General features: G+C 36.5%; 1 protein-coding gene across 1 annotated transcript in view; it reads left to right on the forward strand.

Moving 5' to 3' along the window:
- The window catches only part of NBAS (NBAS subunit of NRZ tethering complex), a 169,261-nt gene that overhangs the window by 134,780 nt on the left and 10,417 nt on the right, over positions 1–24,064 (forward strand). The window contains exons 49-51 of the mRNA XM_069850479.1: positions 7,891–8,030; positions 15,718–15,862; positions 23,078–23,206. Of these exons, the coding sequence (XP_069706580.1) occupies positions 7,891–8,030; positions 15,718–15,862; positions 23,078–23,206 (414 nt within the window). The remainder of the gene's footprint in view (positions 1–7,890; positions 8,031–15,717; positions 15,863–23,077; positions 23,207–24,064) is intronic.

Raw genomic sequence — 24,064 nt, forward strand, 5'->3', positions numbered from 1 at the left:
AGTAACAAAACGCTTTTATATTCTAAATCACAACTTTCCATGGGTTTTCTCGAAAGTAAAAGTTTTTGTCAGATTTCCAGAAAAGACTTTCCAGAAATAGGAAGTAAATGCAGTCGTAAGACTGAACGCTCTGTAACGAAGCAGATCATGTCAGCGCCTCATAGTAGTCATTTGGCTGTATTCCTTTCTTTCCTAGGAAATCTTTTGAATTTAATTCTAAAACATTGTGAATATTTAAAGTGCATAAAAACTAGTGCTATATGAATGTGTTGATAATTGCCTTTAACTCTGTGCATGGTAATATGGTGCTAAGGCATGGAGTGAAAGGTGCTACATCATTTTGTTGTTCAAACTTCAAAATTTCAGTGAGTACTGGGGAATAACTTTAAAGGAGATGGTGAGTTTGCTGTAAAATATGTATTTGAGAAGCAACTTTTGCTTGACCTAGCTTGTGAGACTACATGTTTCATATATTGAAAATGGGAAGGTTGCTTGAGTCCCTGTCCGAATAACACAGTGATTCATTCTTCCAAGCCTGTTGCTACTCTCCCCAGCCTGACCCTCTTATGTATTTGAGGATTTCCCTCTCAATTAAAATATAAAAGTTTTCTATTTAAAGAAACCCCGGGTTTGATATCATGAGATGCTGATAGTTTGTAGTCAAATTCAGCACTTATACTTTTGCCACAGGGAGTGATGGACTACGGGTTGACCCTCAAAATGGGAGGGTTAATTTCTTCAGTGACCAACCCTGTCTGGCCTCTTTGTGCAGGAAGGGCAATATTTTCTTTACTGATTTACCTAATTAGATTGTAAACTCCTTACGGCCAGACTTTTGTATTTTTGTGTTATGAACAGCACACCAAGATAGCAGTTACAGAAATTCTATCAAGTTCTTATCAGTCCTTTCAGTCATTGTTTGTAAACCATGTTAAGCCTTGTCTGATGAGTGGAAACAAGTTTTAATATCAACTATCTTGAGTGTGAAAAAAATCTTTTGTATCAGATGTATCTATTATTTTAAAATGCAGCATAGATGAATTCTCTACCACAGTAGAGCTCGGGGGTGGTGAGGGGAGAGGGGGTAAACAAATATGTAGTGCATTTTACAAGAGTGTCCTGAAAATTGAAGATGTGTTGTAGCATTAAGGGACTACTCAAATGCTTACTTTATTGTTTCTGTTTGCAGTGCCTTAATAATTCAAATTTATGCTGCACTGAGGAACATGAACATATTTTGAAATATTTACATTTATAATCTGGTGGACATAATAAAATGAATTTTGTAGTCACGTAGATCAGTAGGTTTTTGGTTGCAGCTCTTGGAAATCACAAGTGGCTTTAATATAAGGAGTTGGCTTTAAGCACAGATGTAGCTTTACTCAATAAACAAGTGATTATAATGAAGGCAAATATTTTTCTAGTTACTACATCTCAATTCTTTGTCTACAAACACCCTTATCAGTTATTTATTTGGAATGTACGTAGTGAACAGAATCTGTTGATGAAAACCATGGCTGCTGTGCTCACACAGAGTAGAAATTGGGTAGAAGAAAGTAGTGGTCTGCCTCCATTACTTTTTCTGCTCACCGTTCTGGTATGTAAAGGGAACTATAGAGTGGTTTGGGTCAGAAGGGACCTCTAAGATCATCTGGTTCCAACCCCCCTGCCATGGGCAGGGACACCTCCTGCTAGATCAAGTTGCTCAAAGCCTCATCCAACCTGTCCTGAACACCTCCAGGGATGGGTCATCCACAATTACTCTAGGCAACCTGTTCCAGTGCCTCACCACCCTCACATAAAAGAAAATTTCTTCCTAATATCTAATTTAAATCTACCCTCTGAGCTTAAAAACATTACCCATCATCCTATCACTACAGTCAGTCCCTGGTAGAGTCCCTCCTCATCTTTCCTGTAGGCTAAGTAAAACAGGCAGTGCTTTTGTATTTTATGTCAAGACAAGGAGAGGATTGGATTGGCTGGATCTCTGTATTGGCATTTCCAATAAAGCTAACCTCTCCCTAGTTTATCAGCTGAGGTGGTCAGTGCCAGATTCTCAAATTGTATAGTTTAGCAATAAAACATTTACAACTCTTTACAGGTGTGTCTGTCCTTTAGGATTAGGAGACCATTATGTAGTGGATAGCTGCACCCAGGGACATAATTCAGATACGTAAAAATACCACTGTTGCTGTCAGTAGTGATTTTAAACTAACTTCACTTTCAAGACAATGAACTGAACTAAACAACTGATCCTGCAGACTGCCATGCCAAAGGTTTTCTTTATCAAGCATGTCTCATGTCCGCAACGTTATTTTAACCTTATCATTCTTCAAGTGTATCATTATATAATTTTTATAAAATACCAGTTTCTAAAAGCTACTGAACAAATTTTGGGGGAATTTTTCGTATTTGGACTCCTTGTGAGTCGCATGATGAGTATATATAAAGCAATAACAAACCTTTGGAACAAAATGATGAGTCAAAACTTTGTTCATTTAAAGTGGATAAAGCATATTAAGTGGTTTCAATATTTTGGGCATCTAATAGGGTCTAATCTGTGAGGGAGAAGAGCTATATAAATCTTGAAAAAAAATTATTATCAGGCAGAACAGTTTGTGGTTTTATTTGAGTAGGGATTTTAAGTGCATTAAGTTTTTATTTCTGCACTGGGTATAAAGAACATGCCTTCCAAGTTAGTTCAGTTTGCCTTCCAAGTGCTCAGGAGGAGAACATACAATTAAAGAGGAGTTTGCTTGCACTGGTTCAGACAGCTGGTAGTACCTAATGCCGTTTTAAGCAACACTTAGTGCAGTTTGTGTCATCTGTGTTTTGCTTTGTTAATTTCTTAAATATATTTTTTAAGGAACATTCACATATGCAGATGTTTGCTTATTCTTGACATATGTACTCCCTTATTGATAATGAAACGGTGTATTTTAAGTTTCACATATGCTTTGTTATTATTTAATTTGTCTTTAGTTTTATAATCTTATCATGAGTATCAGAAGAAACTTTTTGGGGAACTTTGCATATTTGGAATTCTTGTGAGTCACATGATGAGTATTTATAAGGCGATAACAGATCTTTGGAACAAAATGATGAGTCAAAACTTTGTTCATTTAAAGTGGATAAAGCATGTTGAGTGGCTTCAATATTTTGGGCATCTAATAGGGTCTAATCTGTGAGGGAGAAGAGCTATATAAATCTTGGAAAAATTTTATTATCAGGCAGAACAGTTTGGGGTTTTATTTGAGTAGGGATTTTAAGTGCATTAAATTTTTATTTTGGCACTGGTTATAAAGAACATGCCTTCCAAGTTTGCTCAGGAAGGCTGCTGTCAGATAAAGGGTATGTTTGTGCTCAGGCAGTGTACTGACAGTGTATGTACTTCACGTGTTTTTACGTAAAACCAAAGCTTGTAAGAATCTTGTCTGATGTAACTTCCTACTAGCAAAATTATGACAGAACTGAGATTTTTTGGCTGAAGTTTTGATAAATAAGTGCACTCTAGCAATAAATTTTTCAGCAGTGTTATAGTTTCTTAAGTTCCTGTAAAAGGATGGGTAATTGAACATAAGGTGGGTCAAGTCTCTGCAACTGGTAAGCAGACTAAATATTTGGAAAAATAGTTGGTTTGATTACTAAAATCATGCAATTCAATGAGTTGTGTTGTGTGGCCATGCTCAAAGCCACACTAAATAATATGTATCAGATAAACAGAAAATATTAATTTTGTATTCTGGCATGCCATAGCTGCATGTTGTAGCTGCAGTTTGCCCTCCCATTGAGAAATGTGGTTAATCTTGTGTCTTGGTCCATATTTGAGAAAGGTTGAGTGATTATTGCCTTTATTAAGCAGCGGTAATACGAGATGAGTCAGAACTCCTTTATTGGTCATGCTAATCACTGCTAATTAATAACAGGAGAAACTGTAAAAAGATGTAAAATCAAAGTGCTCAGGAGGAGAACATACAATTAAAGAGGAGTTTGCTTGCACTGGTTCAGACAGCTGGTAGCACCTAATAGAGTTTTAAGCAACACTTAGTGCGGTTTGTGTAGTCTGTATTTCGCTTTGTTAATTTCTTATATATTTTTTTAAGGAACATTCACATATGCAGATGTTTGCTTATTCTTGACATATGTACTCCCTTGTTGATAATGAAATGGTGTGTTTTAACAGTTTCACACATGGTTTGTTATTATTTAATTTGTATTTAGTTTTATAATCTATCATGAGTATAATTTCTAAAATTAATTCCCCTAATTGAGTTTCCCATTGTGGTAAATATTTGTGCAGCCGTTTATTTTAATGAAAAACATTAAGCCAGCTGTGTTCTGCTACCAAAATGAGGGCATGAAGCTGGGGAAAATCAAAATAGAATTTAACAAGTCTATTGCTAAAACTGAAAGTCTTTGCTTTCCTTTTCCTTGCTTTTGTTTTTGAGTTTTTTTTTTTCCTTTTTTGTATTCCTTTGGGATTGTCTGAAGTTCAAACATATTCCTTATTGCCTTGCTGTAGGCGTCATTATTCTGTTTGGTGACGTTTCTTTACAGGCACTTTTGCTATAAGGGCTCTGAGCTGTTCATGGCAGATTACCTTTGCGTAGCCTGTGAGTATTTTAGAAGGATGGTTTTGGTTTTGGTTTTTTTTTTATTTTTAAAAAAAGAAAGAGTACAAGCTGAGTTACAGTATCCAATTACTATAGTTGAAACCTGGTCATACTGATAAAAAGGCAGTTGTGTTCTATTTCAACACTCAGTCATCTGAATACCTCATTCAGTCACTACAAAGAGAGTGTTCAGTTAAAAGTGGAACTTTTAATCTTTTTACTGTGTTTTTACAACAAAACCGCAGGCTTAACAAACCATGGCAACTTCATCTCAGCTAGTTTTCATCTCTGTTAAGATGAAATTTCTACCTTTAATCACAGAATGTGTTTTGTTTCTGGTGTGTGAGGTGACTGCTTCCTCGTCATGTTCTACCTCAGCCTTGTAAAGTGGAGGTGATACAGAGGACAGTCTCTGTTCTCTAGGTGTTTGTGTATATATTATGCGCACACATAAATTTTTAAAAAATAAACCTCATTTCAGTGTGCTGCTTGAAGATATTGCTTTCTTGTAGCAACAAACTATCACTTTTATCCATGTATTTGATGATGTTTTCAGCTTGGGAATATTTTTGAAAACTATTCCTGGTATGGTTGACTATGACCATTGTCACATGTTGTCAGGCATTCTCAGTGTTAAAATATGGGTTTGCATATTTCTTCTTTTAAAAGAAAAGTTAGTTTAACAACCATATTGTCATAGGAATGAAATAATGCTTAAAACGTACTTGAACTGACAATGACTGATAGATGCAACAGAAGGATAAGACACATCGAAGAGGGAAAAATAGCTAGGATTTAAAAGATGGAGGGATGGGGAGCCTAAGGGAGAAGACTATGGTATTTTTTTTTTCTAAAGTAATTATACTTGTCATGTATCCATCAATACTTATGTATTTTTCATTTGTTGCTCTTTTACTACTCTTCCATTTTCTCTGTCTGCAGTGCTGCAGTTTTTTAGATCACTGTGTGCACTCTTAAAGGTATGCATACTTTGGGGCTGTGTTGCTACCTTCTAATCTTGCCTGTTTCACAGTAAATGGAAATGACATGCATTTAAAATGCCATGTAAAAAGTTAGGTTTATAGTTTTCTTAGAAACTATAAATAACGCTATAGAAAATCCACTTTATTTTTATTACTTTTAGTGGGAAATGTGGGCGACTGGAAAAAAAAGGCTGTTGTGGAAAGAAATGTTGCAAGAATGCATGCCATATTGAAGAACAGAAAGTTAATTCTGATTTACTTTGATTGTATTAGTATGTATTTTGTTACGAGCAATCATGTTGCAGAGATCCAGCTGTCCAAAACACAACATTGTAATGTTAGATTAATTAACCTAATTAAAAAATGCAATCCTGAGTCTGTACAGTTACATTATTAGGCAGAATTATTGGAATTCAGTTCATGTGGAATAGGATATCTGATCTACTCTCTGCTACTAACGGCTCAATTTCTGTGACAGCTTTTCTCATCTGTTAATACTATCTATGCCATTTCTTGCTATTTTTATGGTTATCATTAGAGACATCTGACATTTAGTCTGTGTTTTGAAGTAACATGCTGTTTGTGCAAATATACTAAAATGTACTCAATGGACCATCCAGAATGCTAATTGGTTTAAATATTTAAAGAGCTAGTTGTCTGAGAATTGAGTTTAGGGATAGATGAAGCATTGTGAGAGCTTATGTTGTCTCAGTAGCGCGTAATTTGCTATATTGCTGAATATTTTTGATCCTTAGAGGTTAGCGTGTCTCATGTCCCTTCTACCCCTTCCTGTTCTTCTCCCTTCTCTTTTCAGCCTTGTGGTTTAAATATTGAAGATTGTAATATTTTATAGTAACAATTATAGGTGTAATTTAGGAATATTACAGGTGGGTAACTGATGTCTTCTATGTGACACTTGCAGTACAGAAAAGTATTTTAAATGGGCAGATCGAAGGAATAACTCTTCACTGTCTAAGTTATTTTAGTGTACAGTGCTTTCAGATGTACCCTGGGGACAGAAGTGAACAGTTTTTCAACACTAAATATTTTAAAGTCACAAATTATTTAGGCAACTCAATAAATGCATCAGTAATCTTTGTTTTCCAGCCTCTTTTGAAAGATTTGCCCTTGAAGTATCAGAGTCACTTTGAAAAGATAGGCATGCGATCTTTAGTCTTTTAGTGTGGCTGTAGAACTAAGGAAAACTTTGTCCATGTTTGATGTCTTAGAACTACTTGGGCTGAAACGGAAAAGTTAGCTGTTATTCTACTGAAGACATAGAGCATTTATAAAATGAAAATGAAGTGTTTGATATCCTGGAACTTTCGAACTTTGGAAGAAAAAAATCAGTGCTAGTGTTTTAATAGCTCAGAGGAAGCTACCTTGTTATTGTAACAATTTATTTTTAAACCCTAAGAACTTTTGTCAAGTAGACAGCGAATAGCTATTCCATGTTTGAAAGCCCTCCTAGTGTGATAGCCAAACTTTAAGCAGGAGCTGCTTCTCATTTAGTAGAAAGTTGGTTCACATTTATAGCAATCTCCCTTCAACAGTCAGACCTTTTACTTCATTCTATTTTACCATGCAAACTACAAGCAGTAATTATCTGTAAAAGAAACTGTCATCAGCTGAAGTCAACTTCAGTCCTGGCAGAAGCTGCAGGTTTAAAATTAGATGGACAGTTTTCCTGAGAGAAAGTTGTCTAGTGCCTGGCTGATTGGGCGTGGGTTTTGTTTTTCTCGGGTCAAACCTTATGCAGAGGAAATATTAACAATACTTGTCAGCAAATATTCTTCACTGGGTAAATTAATTTAGAGCCTTTCAGGGCTCTTGCCTGTGGGAGAAAAGATTAGATGCTGTAAATTCAGATAAAAATATTGGATTTTCACAGGTAAGCGGGAGTAATATATACTAAGGAAGAACTAGATATACCTGTTCTTCAAAATTACATATGTGTGTATAATCTAAGAAATTTTTTATTGTTTGAAGAACACAGAGATAAGATCCTCTGAACTGATCAATGAATGCACTTGTGTGGGGTTATGTTCTTTTAGGAACCTACACCTAAGTCACTTCCCAACAAGTGTGTGCTCTCGTTTTATTTGCATATGATTGAAAATGAGAAAATGAGAGGTAAGAAAATGGGTTTCTGGGAAAATTATGTTCATTGTGTTCCTGCATTGTTCTACAATGGTGATCTCCTTCACGGGCAGTTTGTTGATAGTTTCTAAATCCTTGATTTCTTAAAAAAAAAAAAAAAAAAAGAAAAATGTGGGATTTTTGTTCTTTTCCAGGTAGAGATGATAGATGTTGAAAGTGAAGAAAAAAGATATGATCTCTTCCTGGGACTTCTGGAGGCTAGTCACAGTCTGTCTGAGTTTCAGCACTTGGTTTTACTCCTTCAAGCTTGGCCACCAATGGACACGAGCAATGGGTGAGAATTTCTTCCAACAGTTATGGCACAGAAGTGTTCTAAATCTTCTTGCTTGATAATATAATTTAGTTTTCAGTCAATGAATTAAAACTCGGCTAAGAGGAATGTGACCTTTGGAAAGAGTCGTACTGGGAAAAATAAATGGTTTATTTAAAGCAGAATTGAATCAGTTTGTTGTAAAAACTGTATATACCTATGCAGTATGCATCATGGAGGATGCAGAAAACCATTTTATTACCTGTGCTGTTGCACAAGAGGGTTTTCTGTCTACTTAAATTCAAAGTTACGTATTTAGCACATTTTTTGGCATATATAAAAAATCCATAAAAAGGAATAGAAAGTTCTGACTGTTTTTCCATTCAAAGTTACCCTTTGCAGAAAAGAAACTTTGAAAGTGAATGTTCAGATATCTGTGGTGGAAAATCTGCAGATCTGTGATGATAGTGGTACCAAGCAGTGGTGCTTCTCTTCAGTATCTATAATTTCTGTCTCTGAATAAAGTATTTGAAAATAAAGGATATATAATAAGGTAGGCATATCCTAGTCCAGAAATTTAAAATGAAAATAATTACTTATAACTTCAGCATTACAATCATCAGAATAGGTATTTATTGAAAGTGTTAATTTGGAACATATTAACTACATTGTTTTTTACCACTTCTTTGACTTTTTTTTTGTCTGTGACTTCCTGAGCACATTTAAAGTTAAAGTTCTATTTTATAATGATAGAATCATAGAATAGCCAGGTTGGAAGAGACACACCGGATCATCGACTCCAACCATTCCTATCAAACACTAAACCATGTCCCTCAGCACCTCGTCCACCCATGCCTTTAAACACCTGCAGGGAAGGTGACTCAACCACCTCCCTGGGCAGCCTGTTGCAGTGCCCAGTGACCCTTTCTGTGAAATTTTTTTTTCCTAATGTTCAGCCTAAACCTCCCCTGGTGGAGCTTGAGGCCATTTCTAAAATATAAGGATTGATATACTCTTATGTTATGAAGCAAAAGTCACATATATTTCAAGTATATGCCATGTTTTCTCTGACCATAGTTCAGTTAGAGACATTAAATGATGCTTAACATTGTATTGCTTTGGATTGTTGATTTGCATCTGTTTTAACACAGCGACTACACTCCCCAAAAGTGTTTCTGTGCATTGTTTTGTCAGAGAAGTTAAGACTTACCTTTTTACGAAAAGTAACTCTTTTGTGCACTGATAGAGAACTAGTCCATTTGAAACTTGCAGTTTGTTTGCAATTTCTGGATGAGCATTAACGTAAATTCTTTATGATGGTGCTATAAGACAAAAATTGTCTTCAGTGCATTGAAAAGTACAAGGACTGCTGTGTGATATATCACAGTTATTCAACTTTCCTTTTTAGTTCTGTTTTAATTGTAATTGAAAATTGGATGCCTCACAGTGAACTGTGACAGGGAACTGTCAAACTTTGTTTAAGGTTGTGTTTAGATTAAAAAAATAAAATTTTAAACTTAAGAAACTAAGGATCAAGTGAAATATTGCTGCCATTAGCAAAATTATTTTTCCTTGAGTTGAAGAAAAAGACTAGAGATTTTGTGAAAGGAGAACACTTCTTGTATATAGGCAATTCTTGTCTACTGCTCTGTGACAGAGGAAATTAGTAATTGTTTAATTTTATCTCCCACTTGGTGTTCTGTTCCATCAGGCTGATTTTCTAAAATGAAGAAGAGAAAACAAAATAATGATTAAATGTGATTTGTAGTCACTACTAACAGTGGATTAAATTTCAGAGGTGGAATATCTCTTATTTCCAATATAAGAAGAAGTCTGAAAATTTATGCGAAATACTTACATTACCTGTGTCATAACTCATTTAAGATCTAAAGTAATTAATATATCTTCTAGGCATTTACATTATCACAGTTTTGACGTAAATAAATCAATTTGGCCAAGATAAGAGGTAGGGGAACAGGATAAATGTATTCACATTTTTATATGCGATTCTGTGATTTTCATGTGGTTAGCAGTAGTTTGTCAGAAAGGATCTCTGAAGACGTCTACTCCATCCTTCTTGCTCAAAGCAGGGTCAGCTAGAGCAGGTTGCTCAAAGGCATTGCCTTGAGGTCTTGAGTATCTTCGAGACTGGAGACTCTACGAGTAATACAACAAAGAGGTTTCTCTTACATTTTAATAAAACGTATTGTGTTTCTATTTCTACCTGTTGCCTTTTGTGTTATCATTGGAAATCACTGAGCAGAGTCACGTTTCCTCCTCTTTACTTTCCCCATCAGGTATTTATATAATTGATAAAATTCCCCCAAGCCTTCTATTTTTCAGGCTGAAGTTGTTGCTACTCTCTCGTCTTTCTCAGCCTCTGCTCATGGGATATATACTCCAATCCCTTCAACATCTTTGTGGCACTTTCCAGGATTCACTTCAATATGTCTGTCACTTTACTGGGGAACCGAGAACTGGACTCAGTACTTCAGATGTCTCACTGGTGCTGAGTAGAGGGAATTGATTACCTCCCTCACCCTGTTGGCAACACTCTTTCTGATGTGGAGGGTGCTTTTACCTTTCTTTGCTCTGAAGATACATTCCCTACTCATGGTCACTTTGTCTGTTAGGATCCCAGGTCCTTCTCTGCCAAGCTTCTTTCCAGCTAGTTGACTCTCAGCCTGTAGTGGTGGTTGTTCCTTCCCAGGTAGGGAGCAGACTCCAGATTTCCTTTTGGTGATTGTCCATTCCTTCAGCCTCTTAAGAGCCTTCAGCCTCTTAAGTTACCACTGACGGGCAGCATAACCATCAGGTGTATCAGCCTATCTCCCAGTTTTGTATCATCTGCAAGCTTCCTGAGAGCACACTCGGTCTGATGTTTTTTGGTCCTCAATGAATACTGGCCTGGAATTGGAATACTGGCCTCAGTATAGACCCCTGGGGTCCACCAGTCGTTACTGGTTTTCAACTGGACTTTGTGCCACTGATCACAACTGTTTGAGCTTGGCAGTTCAACCATTTTCAGTCTGCCTCACTGTCCACTTACCTAGCTGGTACTTCATCAGTTTGTCAATGAAGATGTGGCAGGAGATGGTGTTGAGAGGCTTGCTGAATTAATTCAAGGTACATAACAGCTGCAATTCAACAACCCAGTCATTTCATTGTAGAAAGTTATCAGGTCGGTGAGGCATGATTTGCCCTACTGAGGTCCATGCTGACTGTTCTCAGCCTACGTATTGTCTTTCATTTGCTTGGAAATGATCCCAGAAGGATTTGCTTCATCTCAACTGAGGTGAGGCTGACCAGTCCTTGTCTTGAGACTGTGCTAAGAATAAGCCATAAATTTAATCATAGAATCACAGAGTCATAGAATGGTTTGGCTTAGAAGGGGCTTTAAAGCCCATCCAGTTCCAACCCCACTGCCATAGGCAGGGACACCTCTCACTGGATCAGGCTGCTCTCCTGTGATTGGATTTAAAAACAGAAAAAGTGATGATTTTTATTATTAGTAAAACTTCAGTGTCTCTCTTCACAGCTTTGATTTTGCTGGGGACATTGGCCTTCAGGAGAAAATTGCCCCCTTTTTTTCACTAGTAACAGGTAGGCCTCTTATGTTTCCCAAATGAGAAATGCAGTTCAGACTCCTGACTGGTTTTCCAAAGCTCAGCACCAAATTGAGAGTAACTTTCCCCAGGAAATAAAAAATAGTTCAGATTTACCAAATTTTTTTATGTTTATCTGTAATTCTACACAGAAGCAAAAACATGAAAAAAACCCCAAAACCGAAACAGGCAAGCAATTGTGTTCATAGAACAGGAAATGCTTTTGGGGGGTTTAGATTTTGCCTTTTTTTTTTTTTGACATGGTTGTTCTATTTTTCAGTTCTCTCTGCTAGCTTAAAGGGTGGGTAAAAACATCAGTCTGTTTTCTTCCCTGCCTTAGAGAAAGAAGTCTCAGAGATGTAGTTCTCCATCCTTTTTTTTTTCCTTGGTTGGTTTCTTAATAGGAATGTTAAATTGTCTCTCTGCCTCTTCCAGTAAGTCAATGCTGGTTCAGTTTTCCCTGCCCTACTAAGACTTGTCCTGATAGAAAAATATATCTAAGCAGTGCATTTTGACTCCCTGGAGTCTTTCTGTGTTTGTGTTCCTATTGCTTTCCCTTTATTATAGCTTTGTTCCCATCACTAACGATAATTGTAAGACTGATCATATTTGCTAGCCTTGGTTTTGTTTTGTTTTATTTTTTTTTCCTGAAATTGTATTTTGGAAAAACCTGCCGTGATGACTTGGTTGAAATAAGAAGCAGGAACATTATTGTTAGTGAGCTTTTCAACAATCTCATGCTAAAGTAAGTTGTAGTAAGAAATTCTCAACCAAAGAGGAAAACTGGAAGCAGTTAAGCCAATTGTTTAGCCATAGGTATTAAGATTTTTGTTTAATCTTTTCTTATTTGTTCCTGCTCTGCTTCAGTAAAGGGCTGTTTTTGCTAACTGATTGTTTACTGCCAATGTAATGGTAAGTGCAGGAACTGAAGAATTGAAGTCTGATTTATCCAAATACTTAGAATTTCAGCTTTTAACCAAACAGAAAATATGAAATACTCATAATTGAAACTAAAACTAGAAAATACAGTTTACATTCTATGAAGGCTCAAAAGAAACAGTTGAAAGAATGGAAGTTTGAGGTTTTTCTGTGGACCTTTCTCTTACTGAAAGAATATTTTTGACCTCTCTGTTAATGATAACTCCATGCCTTGTAATGTTGGTTTGAGTTCTTGTATTTTAAAATACTTGAGCTAGAATAGAGCTCATTATTCACCCTCAAAAATTATTCTTTTCATATCATAATATGCCATGTTGACTGTGGGGAAACAGAGGAGGTAGCTTGGTTGTTTCAGTCAGCGCTCCTTCAAAACAATACATGTTTTAAAATTATATTTACACTCTCTTTTGCATGCATGCTTTTCTGTCTCGCTGTCTCATTCAGATGTCGTTGTAAGCATTTAATAACAATGTTTTTACAGAAATTGATTGACAGTACCTGAACCTCTGCAGTCCTTTGGAACTTGCTGCCTACATTCAAAAGGCTTTTTTTTTTTTTTTTTTTTTTAATATTGATAAGGTGTTTTGGAACTCATAAAGACCAGCTTTTAGGGACATAGTGGCTTAGTTCACCTTTTTGTTTATAACTTGTTCCGAATTTTCCCTCTTTTGGTTCTGGTCAAAAAACCCTCATGCTAATTTTATGAAAATATTACTTTTTTCCCATTTGGAAATACCGTTTTTAACCACAGTTGAACTAAGGTAAAATTCAAGACAGAAGAAAACTGAATTCTACCTGTAGGTGTCAGATTGTTTTTATTCTTGTTTTATTTAGAGATGTCAGATATTTGTCAAATAGAATCATAGAATGGTTTGAGTTGGAAGGGACCTTAAATATGATCTAATTCCAACCCCTCTGCCATGGGCAGGAACACCTACCACTCGATCAGGCTGCTCAAAGCCCCATCCAACCTAGCCTTGAACATCCTCACCTTCCCTGGGCAACCTGTTCCAGTGTCTCACTACCCTCATTATGAAGAAAGTCCTCCTTACGTCTTGCCTAAATCTGCCCCTCTGTAATTTATAGCCATGAACAGAGCACACAAGGATTTGAAATAATTATAAGGAATTGTGTCAAGAAAGTTTTATATCTGCAAAGTACAGATGTGATGCTTTAGTTAAATAAATGAACCAGCACATGGCAAGCTTTGGCGTTGCATCTTTATGGTTATTTCTAGCTTCTGACTTTTGTAGTGTGATTTTTGTTTTCTTTTTCTCATGGGAAATTCTTCTACATTTTCTTAATGTACTCTGGAGGCAGCAGCTATAAAAATGGAAATTCATTATCACACTGCATGTCTCTGAGCAAAGGGTAGATCACATAGCAGGAGCTATCAGTTTAACCAGTGAAAAAGATGGGTTTGCAGGGGGCTTTTTCTTCTCCTAAACTTACTAGGGGTTCGTAGATTAAGTGCATGATGTTCTGCTTGTTGAATAAGCTGGCATCTTTGGGTTCAACCCATCAGGTTGGAAGGAGAGGGGAAGAGGAGCTCTGGTGTTCCTAGCCAGACTTGTGGCAGCTCTGTGCTCAGTGACTGTGACTGATGTAAAGGCTCAATTAAGTTGTCAGAAGGAATAAAGATGATGACTTCCATTTAGTTTGCATTCACAGTTACCCATTCCTAGCATCTCTGTCTCATTTTCATGTTAGGATATAATGTCAGCTTCATGTGGAGCTGGTTTTATTTGTTTACAATATGTACTTCTGAAAGTGGAAGTAATAGAGAGCTTTTATATATGAAATACTGCTGATTGACCTCTCCAGTGAGTTTTCAGATGCATTCCTTGGTATGTGTCAATCTAACAGACTCTCTTAATGGACTCCATTTATAGTGATATTAATGTGTTACTTTCAACAATTGCTGCTAAATAATAGCTTTGAAAAGCAGGACTTTGACAGCACTTTACTGCTTCTTACCACATTTCCTGGATGAGTGTCTTAATTTACACTAAATTGTAAGACCAACCTGCCAGATTTTGTCTTGCTGTGATTTCTTTTTTATTTTAGCTTGAAGAGAAAAATAAAGAAAAAGTTTCCCATATCTTTGAGGTGCTGATTAATGGCAAAGAGATCAATGGGGTGATTTTTTAAACCATTTTTTGTGCCTTCCTAAGTTTATGCACAAGTGGTTGTGTTACTAAGGCTCTATATAAGCATGATCTAGGCTGTGATTGTGTATGATTTTAGCCCATTGTAGTTGGAAATTGAAATCCATTAACTTAATTCATGTGAGGAAAATGGCAGTGTGGATGCGTTCCAGTGTTACGCTTCATGCTGACATTTAAAAGCTCCATTGTGCTACCCATTTCTGTCAGTACATCCAGTTCTAGCACGTACACCTACAAAAGTAGCTAAGCATCTCCATGAGCTAGCAAATGCAGCTATAGGCCAAGAAGTGTTCCAGCCACAAAACTTTATAGTAAACATTACCTTTGCCATCATGGATGATACAACTACTCTCTGTCATGTATTTAAGCCTGACTGTGCACTGGTGACGTTTCATTAAGCTCTGTGTGGAATGAAAAGAATATTTTACGTAATTAAAAATAAATGTATCTGCATCTATAAGAGACAAGTATAGATGCATGTACTTTTGCTCCCCTGCCCTGTTCAAATGGGCTATAAAATAAAAGTTTATTTTTGTTTATATTTGTTGGACCTGAAAATTAAAATATTAATCTTGGAAATATTTTCTTCACTCAGAAGCAAGAGACAGATACTTGAGAGATAGATACTGTTAGGCTGTGATCAAAGCAAACAAAATTAGGAATGCTGGATTCCTGTCACCCCTTCCTCGATACCATTCTGCTTGGTAAACCAGCTGGTATAAAGCCAGAAGAAGCTGGTCCTATGCTTTTCCATTTATCTGGTGCTTGATTCCTCAGGGATTATAACAGCATGTCATAATTCAAAATACGTTAAATTTGTTAAATTGAAAGAATGATGGCGTAGTAACTTGTCTCAAAACTTTTTCTCATTCATAAGATTGTTGTACTTTAATTCACCAAAAAAAAAAAAAGTGAAAAAACCCAACTATCTACAAAAAATGGTGGGGGGGTGTATGTATATTTATATCCTGTATACATATCTGTTTTTTTCCTGGATAGATCATGCACAGATGGTAACCCTTGGGTGAATCTGGGGACTGTTATGCTGCAGAGATGCCCACCTGAAGAAAAGGAGAACACAGGAAATGAGATCTTGAAAATTTGCCGTTCTTTGTATGAGACGAAGCACATGCTCCCTGTCAAGGTGAGTTTTGACTTTGGATGTCGTGGATATGAGTCCTGTTTTGGGGTCCCAGCTACAAGAAAGATACTACCATACTGGATAAAGTCCAGTGGAGAGCTAGAGACATGATAAGGGATCTGGGCACAATAAATGCAGAGAGGCGAAAAGAATTAGGTTCATTCTGTCTTAGAAAGAGATGGCTGAGGGAGATTTTATTGCTGTGGTGAGGCAACGTGTAGTGAAGATGGAGCCAACATTTTCTTTGAGATGCTCAGTGGTAGGATTTGGCAATAGAGACCAAGTTACATCGTAGTAATTACATACAAAGAGAATGTTTATCCGTGTTAAAGTTGTGTGCATTAGAATACGTGGATGCCTAGAAGAGACTTGGATTCTCCATCCTTAGAGTGATCCAGAACTTGACTGGATCATTTCAATTCTGTCTTGTTGGAATTGCTTTTAGTAGGGAGCTAGTTGGATTGTCTGACCTTTAGAGGCCTTGTTCACTGTAAATTATTCTTCAACGTATTTCTAGAAAGGCTTTAATAGTGCATTGTCATTTATATTAGTGTATCAAAAGCTGTTCATTAAGTAATCTGTAATTTTCTCACAATAAATGCATAAAGATTTAGTGAGTAATGCTTTAAAAATGTATTGGTGACAAAAAGGCTAAGATAGAAGTAATTGGTTTGTAATAACCATGGTGTCCTGTCTTATTTAACTACGTATGCATGCTTCAGTGCAAGCATCTCCCAAGTATAAAATTATTGAAGTGTTTTGTACATAAACATTGTATATGAATGAAGATACATTTGAGAAATGCTTAATAAACTTTACACCACTTTAAAGTACTTGTGCATATTTTTAGTAGGCTGTTTAATCCCATATAATCATGTTCACACAATCACAGTCGGTTATAGAAAATAGCTGGTGTTAAGACTAGAAGCACAACAGAAACAACACATTCTGTTTAAAATACAGACAGGTGAAGTGTGGTTGTTTGTTTTTTTTTAATAGTCAAACATACTGATTTGATTGAAGTTTGAAATCAGTGTAAAACATGATTCCAGAAGGTGTCTGTAAGCTGGAATGATAAATACATTTATTAATTCATTCATTCCACTAAAACTTCTGGTGGAAAGCAGGTCTCCCTGTCCCTGGGACCGGTGTAGGTATATGTAGCTTTTCTTTACAAGGCATTGAATGGAACATCATGGCTTGTAAACTCATTATCTTACTCATATACAGGAGTAGTCAGACTTTGTCAAGGCAGAATTTTCTGACTCATCTCGGTGAACCAGGAAGACACATCCCACTGAAGCTCACTGTCATACAGTGGTCAGTATACCAAGCGTTCTGCTGAAGAACTGGTCATGGTTTGCTCAGTTCTCTAAATTGAGTAAACCTTTTCCTGAAATCCGTAACAAGTCCTTATTTACACAGTTTTGGTATTGGTTGGCAGCTTTGATTGGAGATGCATTCTTTTTTTAACCGTACAGAATGTTGGAAGTGCCATCTGTATACATGTGAATATATATAATATGAGGATGTTGTGGTCCTCAAGCAAAAAGTAGTTTTACCTATGTAAAATATCTTTTTTTTTTTTTGTGACTAGAATGCTGTGCAGCAACAGGAATTTCACTAAAACATGTAATTGTACAGTTACGTACAAACACACACTGTATTGCTTTAAGTCTGTACTTGGGAAGAGGGGGAATGACATAGATAAATTTAAGTAACTAATTTGTATGCATGCTGATGGTACTTATGTGCACAAATTAGAGAGCTGAGATCGAGTGGCTGAATAAGATGAAAATCTGATTATTGGCAATTAACCTGTTTAGATGACTTCACATTTCAATAAATACGTTGATTAAGAAGAGAGACCTAGAATGATGAAATTCTAGCAACTGAGAGATCAGTTTGTCACCATGAATAACATTTACCATTCTGAAGTCCAGAGAATGTGACAGAAAAAACATTTAGCTCCAAGTGTTGATGGTCTAGAAGTTAGAAAAACTGTTTCTTTGAGTGTAATTGGAAAGGTTTCTCTCTTACTTTATTCAACATCCTGATGGTCTTTCTAGTTTTTACAGACAAGTTATTTTTTTAACGTTTTTTTGTGAAATTCATAGTTTTAATCTTTGTGTCTGTGTATATCTGTGAAGGGAGGTGGTGTAGGGGAGTATTTGCATTATTCATTGAATAGAATTTTCCATTACTCTTAGCTGAAATAAGGATTGTTTTATTTGCTTGGAAGGCACATATATTTGGACTGTCTGACATCTCCTGTGCTGCCTGATTAATCTCTTTAGAAAGGGGCAAATCCTTCTCCCCCCAGTAACTGTTGAAGAGTGACTCCTCTGAATAGCTCATGTTTTTCTATCAGTCTGTGTGTCATGTGGCAGTTAACATAAACACCTAAATGACAGAATGTATCTAGTCTCTTATCTGTAATCACCCTGGGGTCCTAATGGCCATTAGATGCTTATCTCCTAGAATAATATCACACCCAGTTGATCTTTTTTTTCGATTTCTATAGCTAGTTCTTCCATGTTTTATATATGAGTTTACATTGTGTGTTTATCTCCATTCACAGTTGTCTCTGATCATTTTGTTCAGATAATTTTGAGTTTAAATGCTGCCCTTTCATCTGCTTTCAGCCTCTCCAGAAACAATACTGTTTGTACTCATTTTCTAGCCCTTAAGCCATCTGTGAAAATATTGAATAATACCAGACCCAGAACAGACTCTTATGAAATCCATTTTATATGCCTCACTAGTGTTACAATGAACTATTGATAGTTGTATAACTAAATAGAAAACAAAATTAATCTTGCAGAAGTTTCAGCTAAATCATGGTAATACAGGTTTTGATTTAGGACTTCCCTTGTTCCTCTCATAGGTAACATCGTAGCCCTCTAAGTGCAGCCTCTCGCTGCAGGCAGGCAGACGCTCAAATGTTTTCAAGTGCTTATTGCAGAAAAGAAAGCCACTTGTATGGCTCTGAGAAGGGCTGTGAGTGGTAGCTTGGGTTGGATTTCCAATTGCTATCCAGAGCAGCAGTGCAGTCATTTGTGGCAGATGTATAAGGAGGTGTTTGTACTATTTGGACAGTCTGCTTGGCAAGTTGTCCAGTCCCTTCCTTTGGGAAAAGGGATGGCAGCCACTTCAAGGGTTTGCAAAACTGGCCACACTTACTCTACACCCTGTTTCCCTGCTGTGTTGATGGCCTTAACTACAAAACCCTTTGCAGAGGCCTTCAGGAGCATATTTCTCTACCATGTTTTTGGCTTTTTCATTGTATGTTTTGATGGTTTTCATAGACTAGGAGTGTCTTGATAGGGTCCATCTTATGTTTCCCCTTGCGTACCTGCTTTTTTCTATGTCTGAAAGACAGACTGTATTTATCTTTTCCAGTCTTCTGTAACTTGTTGTGTTCTCATGGGTGATGTCTCTTAGTTTGATTTATTATTTCTTTAGCTGTTATGAGGTGAATTTCTCAGCCCCAGAAATATCTTTTTTTTTATTTGATACTGAGTTTTTTGATGCCGGTCTCACTCATTATTATTATCACCTGTTAGTTGTTCATTTGCTTGAGATCTTTTAATAAGAATCAAAGCAAAAAAGATATTTAACACTTTGCTTCTCTTGGCTTTTTGTTACTGACTTTCTTATACTAGTATGTCATTAATCATGATGTTGTATCGTAAGTGTACGAGGAAAACAAGAGACAGTGCAGTCTTATTCTATAAGAGGTATCAAGTGAAGAAGTGTGTATAACAACCTTTCTCCCTAAGCCACTAGTGAGACTGGCATTAAAATAAAAACGTCCCATTAGTATAGCTGTATTTTAAGAGGATACTAAAAAATAAGAGGCAGTAGAGAAAACCAGCAAAAATTATTGCATGGGTGAAAATACCTTGAAGTGGAAGACTGAAGGAGTGCAGTGTATTAGCAAAGCAGAGATCAAAAGGTGATTGATTTTATTCTGCATATATTTTTAGATGGAGCAGAAGCTAATAAACCTTTGTTTTGATTTACCAAGAAGGGTGTAACAAGAAACAATGAACTTTATAACATTTCAAATTTTAACATGATATTTTGACAGTAAGTAAAATTAATTGTTGAAATGTGTTGGAATTGTATACTTCTCCAATAGAGATGATGGATTTTGTAGGCGAGTCTGGATATGTCTGCTACACACATTATCAAGCACAAACTTACTCAATTCATTTGGCTGGTACCAACCTGAACTGTGGTGGCTTTGGCTTCAAAATCTGCGAGTGTAAGTTAAACAGAAGTTAATTGCATAGCTAAGACTGTGTTTTCTTATGTGGAGGCCTTTATTGCCTCTGTGGTGAATTAAACACGTTATGTTCAAACATGACCAGTCATAGAGTATAATTGTGAAGCATCTAAGAAGAAAACAACACGTTGGCATATCATCTGAGTTAAATCTTATTGCTTTGAAAATAGAGATGTTAATATTGATATTATTGTACTTGCTTACTGAGAGATAAAAATTTTCTTTATTTTAAAGTGGCTTATTGAGACTGCAAACTCTGATTCAACATCTGCCTACCCTGTTGCTTTAAAAATGCACTGTATGTTCTTATAGTTTACAACTTGCTTAGTTTCCTTTTCTTTTTCGCACAACCCCAAACTACGATTTGAGGTTCTTTTAGAGAGCGGTTTATAGTTATAGGTTATTGCTTATGGCAGTGCTTCTCTGATTGGTTATGAGAGGCTTTGAGACAGAAAAAGTTGCCGAGCATGGTAGAATTGCGGGTTTGTTCTTATGACTCTCAGAATTTATTTTTCTGATCATAAGTTGCATCTAGTGCTGTGGATCTACCTTTGCAAGAAAAGGAGATGTATAGTGTGACTTTCACTTTGCATTTATTAAGTTTTCTGCTATGGCAGTTATACTGTGCAAGACAAGTACAATGGAATATGAAATTATCAGAAGTTGAATAAGCATATGACTGATCAGACAGAGCTTAGTGTATTTGTTTAATCATCTTATTCCTTATATCCTTCATTGCAAGCATCATCAGTGGCAATACAGAATACAAATTTAGAAGAACAAGTCTGAGTAAGAGAACAAGCCTTGCCTCAGTGTCTCAGAGCTAGCTCAGTAGGGTAGAATATATCCTTGCTGATAGTGTTTCTTGAAGGTATAAATTTAGAAAAGACTGAGCAACATGTGGCCAGATAGCTAACTGTGCCAAGCAAGGCCAGGTGTCAGTGCAGTACGTTAAACTTGAAGAAGTTAACATATCTGCATAGAGTCATAGAATCGTGGAGTGGTTTAGTTGGAAGAGACCTTAAAGATCATCTAGTTCCAACCCCCCTGCGATAGGCCGGAACACCTTCCACTAGATCAGGTCACTTAAAGCCTCATCCAATGTGGCCTTCAATACCTCCAGGCAGGGGGCATCCACAACAGGGCGTCCTGTTCCACTGCCTCACCACCCTCACAGTAAAAACTTTTTTCCTATTATCTAATCTAAATCTCCTTTCTTTCAGCTTAGAACCATTACCTATCGTCCTACCACTGCACTCCCTTATCAAGTGCCCCTCCCCAGCTTTCCTGTTAGCCCCCTTCAGGTACTGGAAAGTCGTTATAAGGTCTCCACAGAGCCTTCTCTTCTCTAGTCTAGACAACCCCAGCTCTCTCAGCCTGTCCTCGTATGGGAGGTGATCCAGCCCTCTGATCATCCTTGTAGCCTCCTCTGGACCCGTTCCAACAGCTCCATATCCTTCTTGTGTTGAGGATTCCAGAACTGGACACAGGACTCTGGGTGGGGTCTCACAAAAGAGGAACAGAGGGGCAGAATCACTTCCCTCAACCTGCTGGCCACATTTCTTTTGGTGCAACCCAGAATACAGTTGGCCTTCTGGGATGCGAGTGCACATTGCTGGCTCATGTCCCAGCACCCCCCAAGTTCTTCTCTGCAGGGCTGTTCTCAGTCACATCATCTCCCATCCTGTATTGAAAATGCAAGGATCACATCCCTCAACCTGCTGGCCGTCTTCAAATTATTTGTTTAGGCTTTTAGGTTTGCATCTGCTAAAACTGTGCTGCTGCTGCAACTATAGTTGCATTTTAGTTGTCAGATTGTTAAGACTTGTCATTAAAATTTAAAAGATTAAAAAAATAATGAAATTACTTGAATTACTTGCATTCTCAAAACTTAATATTTTTCTGGTAAGCTCGTTTGACAATTTCTCCCTAAATGTTGGAGTGAAACAGAGAGCACCTTGAAGAGTTGGATACCATTTTCAAGGTGACTGTCATATAGTACCCAGAGTACTTAATGTAAATTGTCCTTGAATACAGGACATCTCCAATGGGCTTCATTGGGAAATGGTTGTGATAAGTGGTTGAAGTTCTTGGAAATGACAAAAACCGAAAGGGAAGTTATAATTTGATTTATTACAGAGTTTGTAAGTTGAAATACTTTTTAACATACCAATGAATAAATCACTGCAATTTTGAGGAAAAACAAAACCACAAGTTACTTGTAGATTTTCTATCTGTTTATTTATTTATTTTAAGCAAAAGGCCAAGGTAGAGATTTGGAAATGCACAGTGGATTTGTTGTTTGTTTGTTTTTAAGATGTTTCTCTGAGCAATTTCTTCTTACAGAAGATTTATGAAGCTAAATTTGTGCTATATTATAAAATATGAGAAATTAATTGAATGAGGGAAAGTTAATCTGCTAAGCGTTAATTGTTTATAGCAATTTGTATAAAATTTGAAAAGATCTTGTGACAGATCTTTGTAATGTTGAACTCTGGTGGGTACTGTTATTTCCTTTTTATTTTGTTTCACTTTTATGATTGCATAGTTGAGTTACAGAAATGTCACAGTTGTCTGTTAAATTTCTTTCTCTGCTTTGCAGTATTTCAGTAAGCACAAATATATTAGCCCCACAGAGAGCTGTGATTGCTCTGTTGTTGTTTCAGTAAAACTCAGGGTTGTAATGGTGATTCAGTACCTGCCTTGTCTTAATATAGCAAACATTGCATTTATAACCATGCATCCAACACTTTTTTAAAAAAAAATTTCCCCTTTCACGTTTCAAGAGAGTTATTTCCAACACGGAGTTCATTTGTTTTAAAAGTTTGTTTTCATTTTACATTTGACGTGGAATTTTCATAAATTTTAGTGTGAATGATGATGTTAGTATCTCCAGGGATCTCACTGAATTTTACTTTTATTTTCAGTGTATAAAAGAATTATGTTTGCTGCTGCTTAACCAGTCCCTCCTGCTGCCGTCCCTGAAACTTCTGGTAGAAAGCAAAGATCAAGATCTTCATGCTGTGGCACTGGAGCAGATAACAGCTGTTGCAAAGGTATGAGCAGTTGAATGAAGCACCTTTCAGAGTCTGAGATAATAAATTAGCTCTTTTATCTTCATATAGTAATCAGAGTCTATAGAAACCCTTACTGTTATTAAGATTTTCCACAGCTGTTTTCCACAGTGAACAGTAACACGGGGCTAGTAAGGTCTTTTATATATACTTGAGATGATTAAAACTCATAGCACTTTTATTAAATTATTCAGAATGTTATTTTAAGTCAGTGTGGTGGAACAGAAACTGTTCTGTTATATAAAGTAGACTTTTATCTCTGTGTTCATATTCTAAAACTTCGGAGTTTTTTTTAAAGTCATAATAGTACATCATGTGAGTTACCTTGTTCGTACACAGGTGGAGAGCTGTTATATCACTGGTTTGTTGTAGAAACGTTAAAATGCACGATGGTATGTTTGGAGTCTTTTGTACAATTCTAAACAGGTTTTATTTGATGTTGCAGCAGAGTTTCTGGACAAAAAACCCCACCCAATATACTGTCTTTTTCTTATTGGACAACAACTGAAAGACATTACTATGTATTTCTCAGTTGTTATAAAAAGTGTGTTTGCTTTTCAGTTAAGAAGGAACACCTAAAAAGATGAAAGCTAGTTTCCTAGACAGAAGCATTGTATTATCTTTTTTTTTTTTCTGAAAACTGAGGTGGGTTTAAAACTTATTCAAGCTCTTAATCGAACTTATGCATGTATGACTTGACTTTCTTGAATTTTATTAGCTATGGTCTATAATCTGGCAGTTTGCCACAGAAGAAAAGGAAGATATTGTCCCAGACCTTCATATGAAAGGGAATGGCTTTCCCATCCGGCGGAATTAACTGCTTTGAACTTTTGCAGAATA

The sequence above is a fragment of the Phaenicophaeus curvirostris genome, chromosome 2 (assembly GCF_032191515.1).
Source record: "Phaenicophaeus curvirostris isolate KB17595 chromosome 2, BPBGC_Pcur_1.0, whole genome shotgun sequence".
Lineage (NCBI taxonomy): Eukaryota > Metazoa > Chordata > Aves > Cuculiformes > Cuculidae > Phaenicophaeus > Phaenicophaeus curvirostris.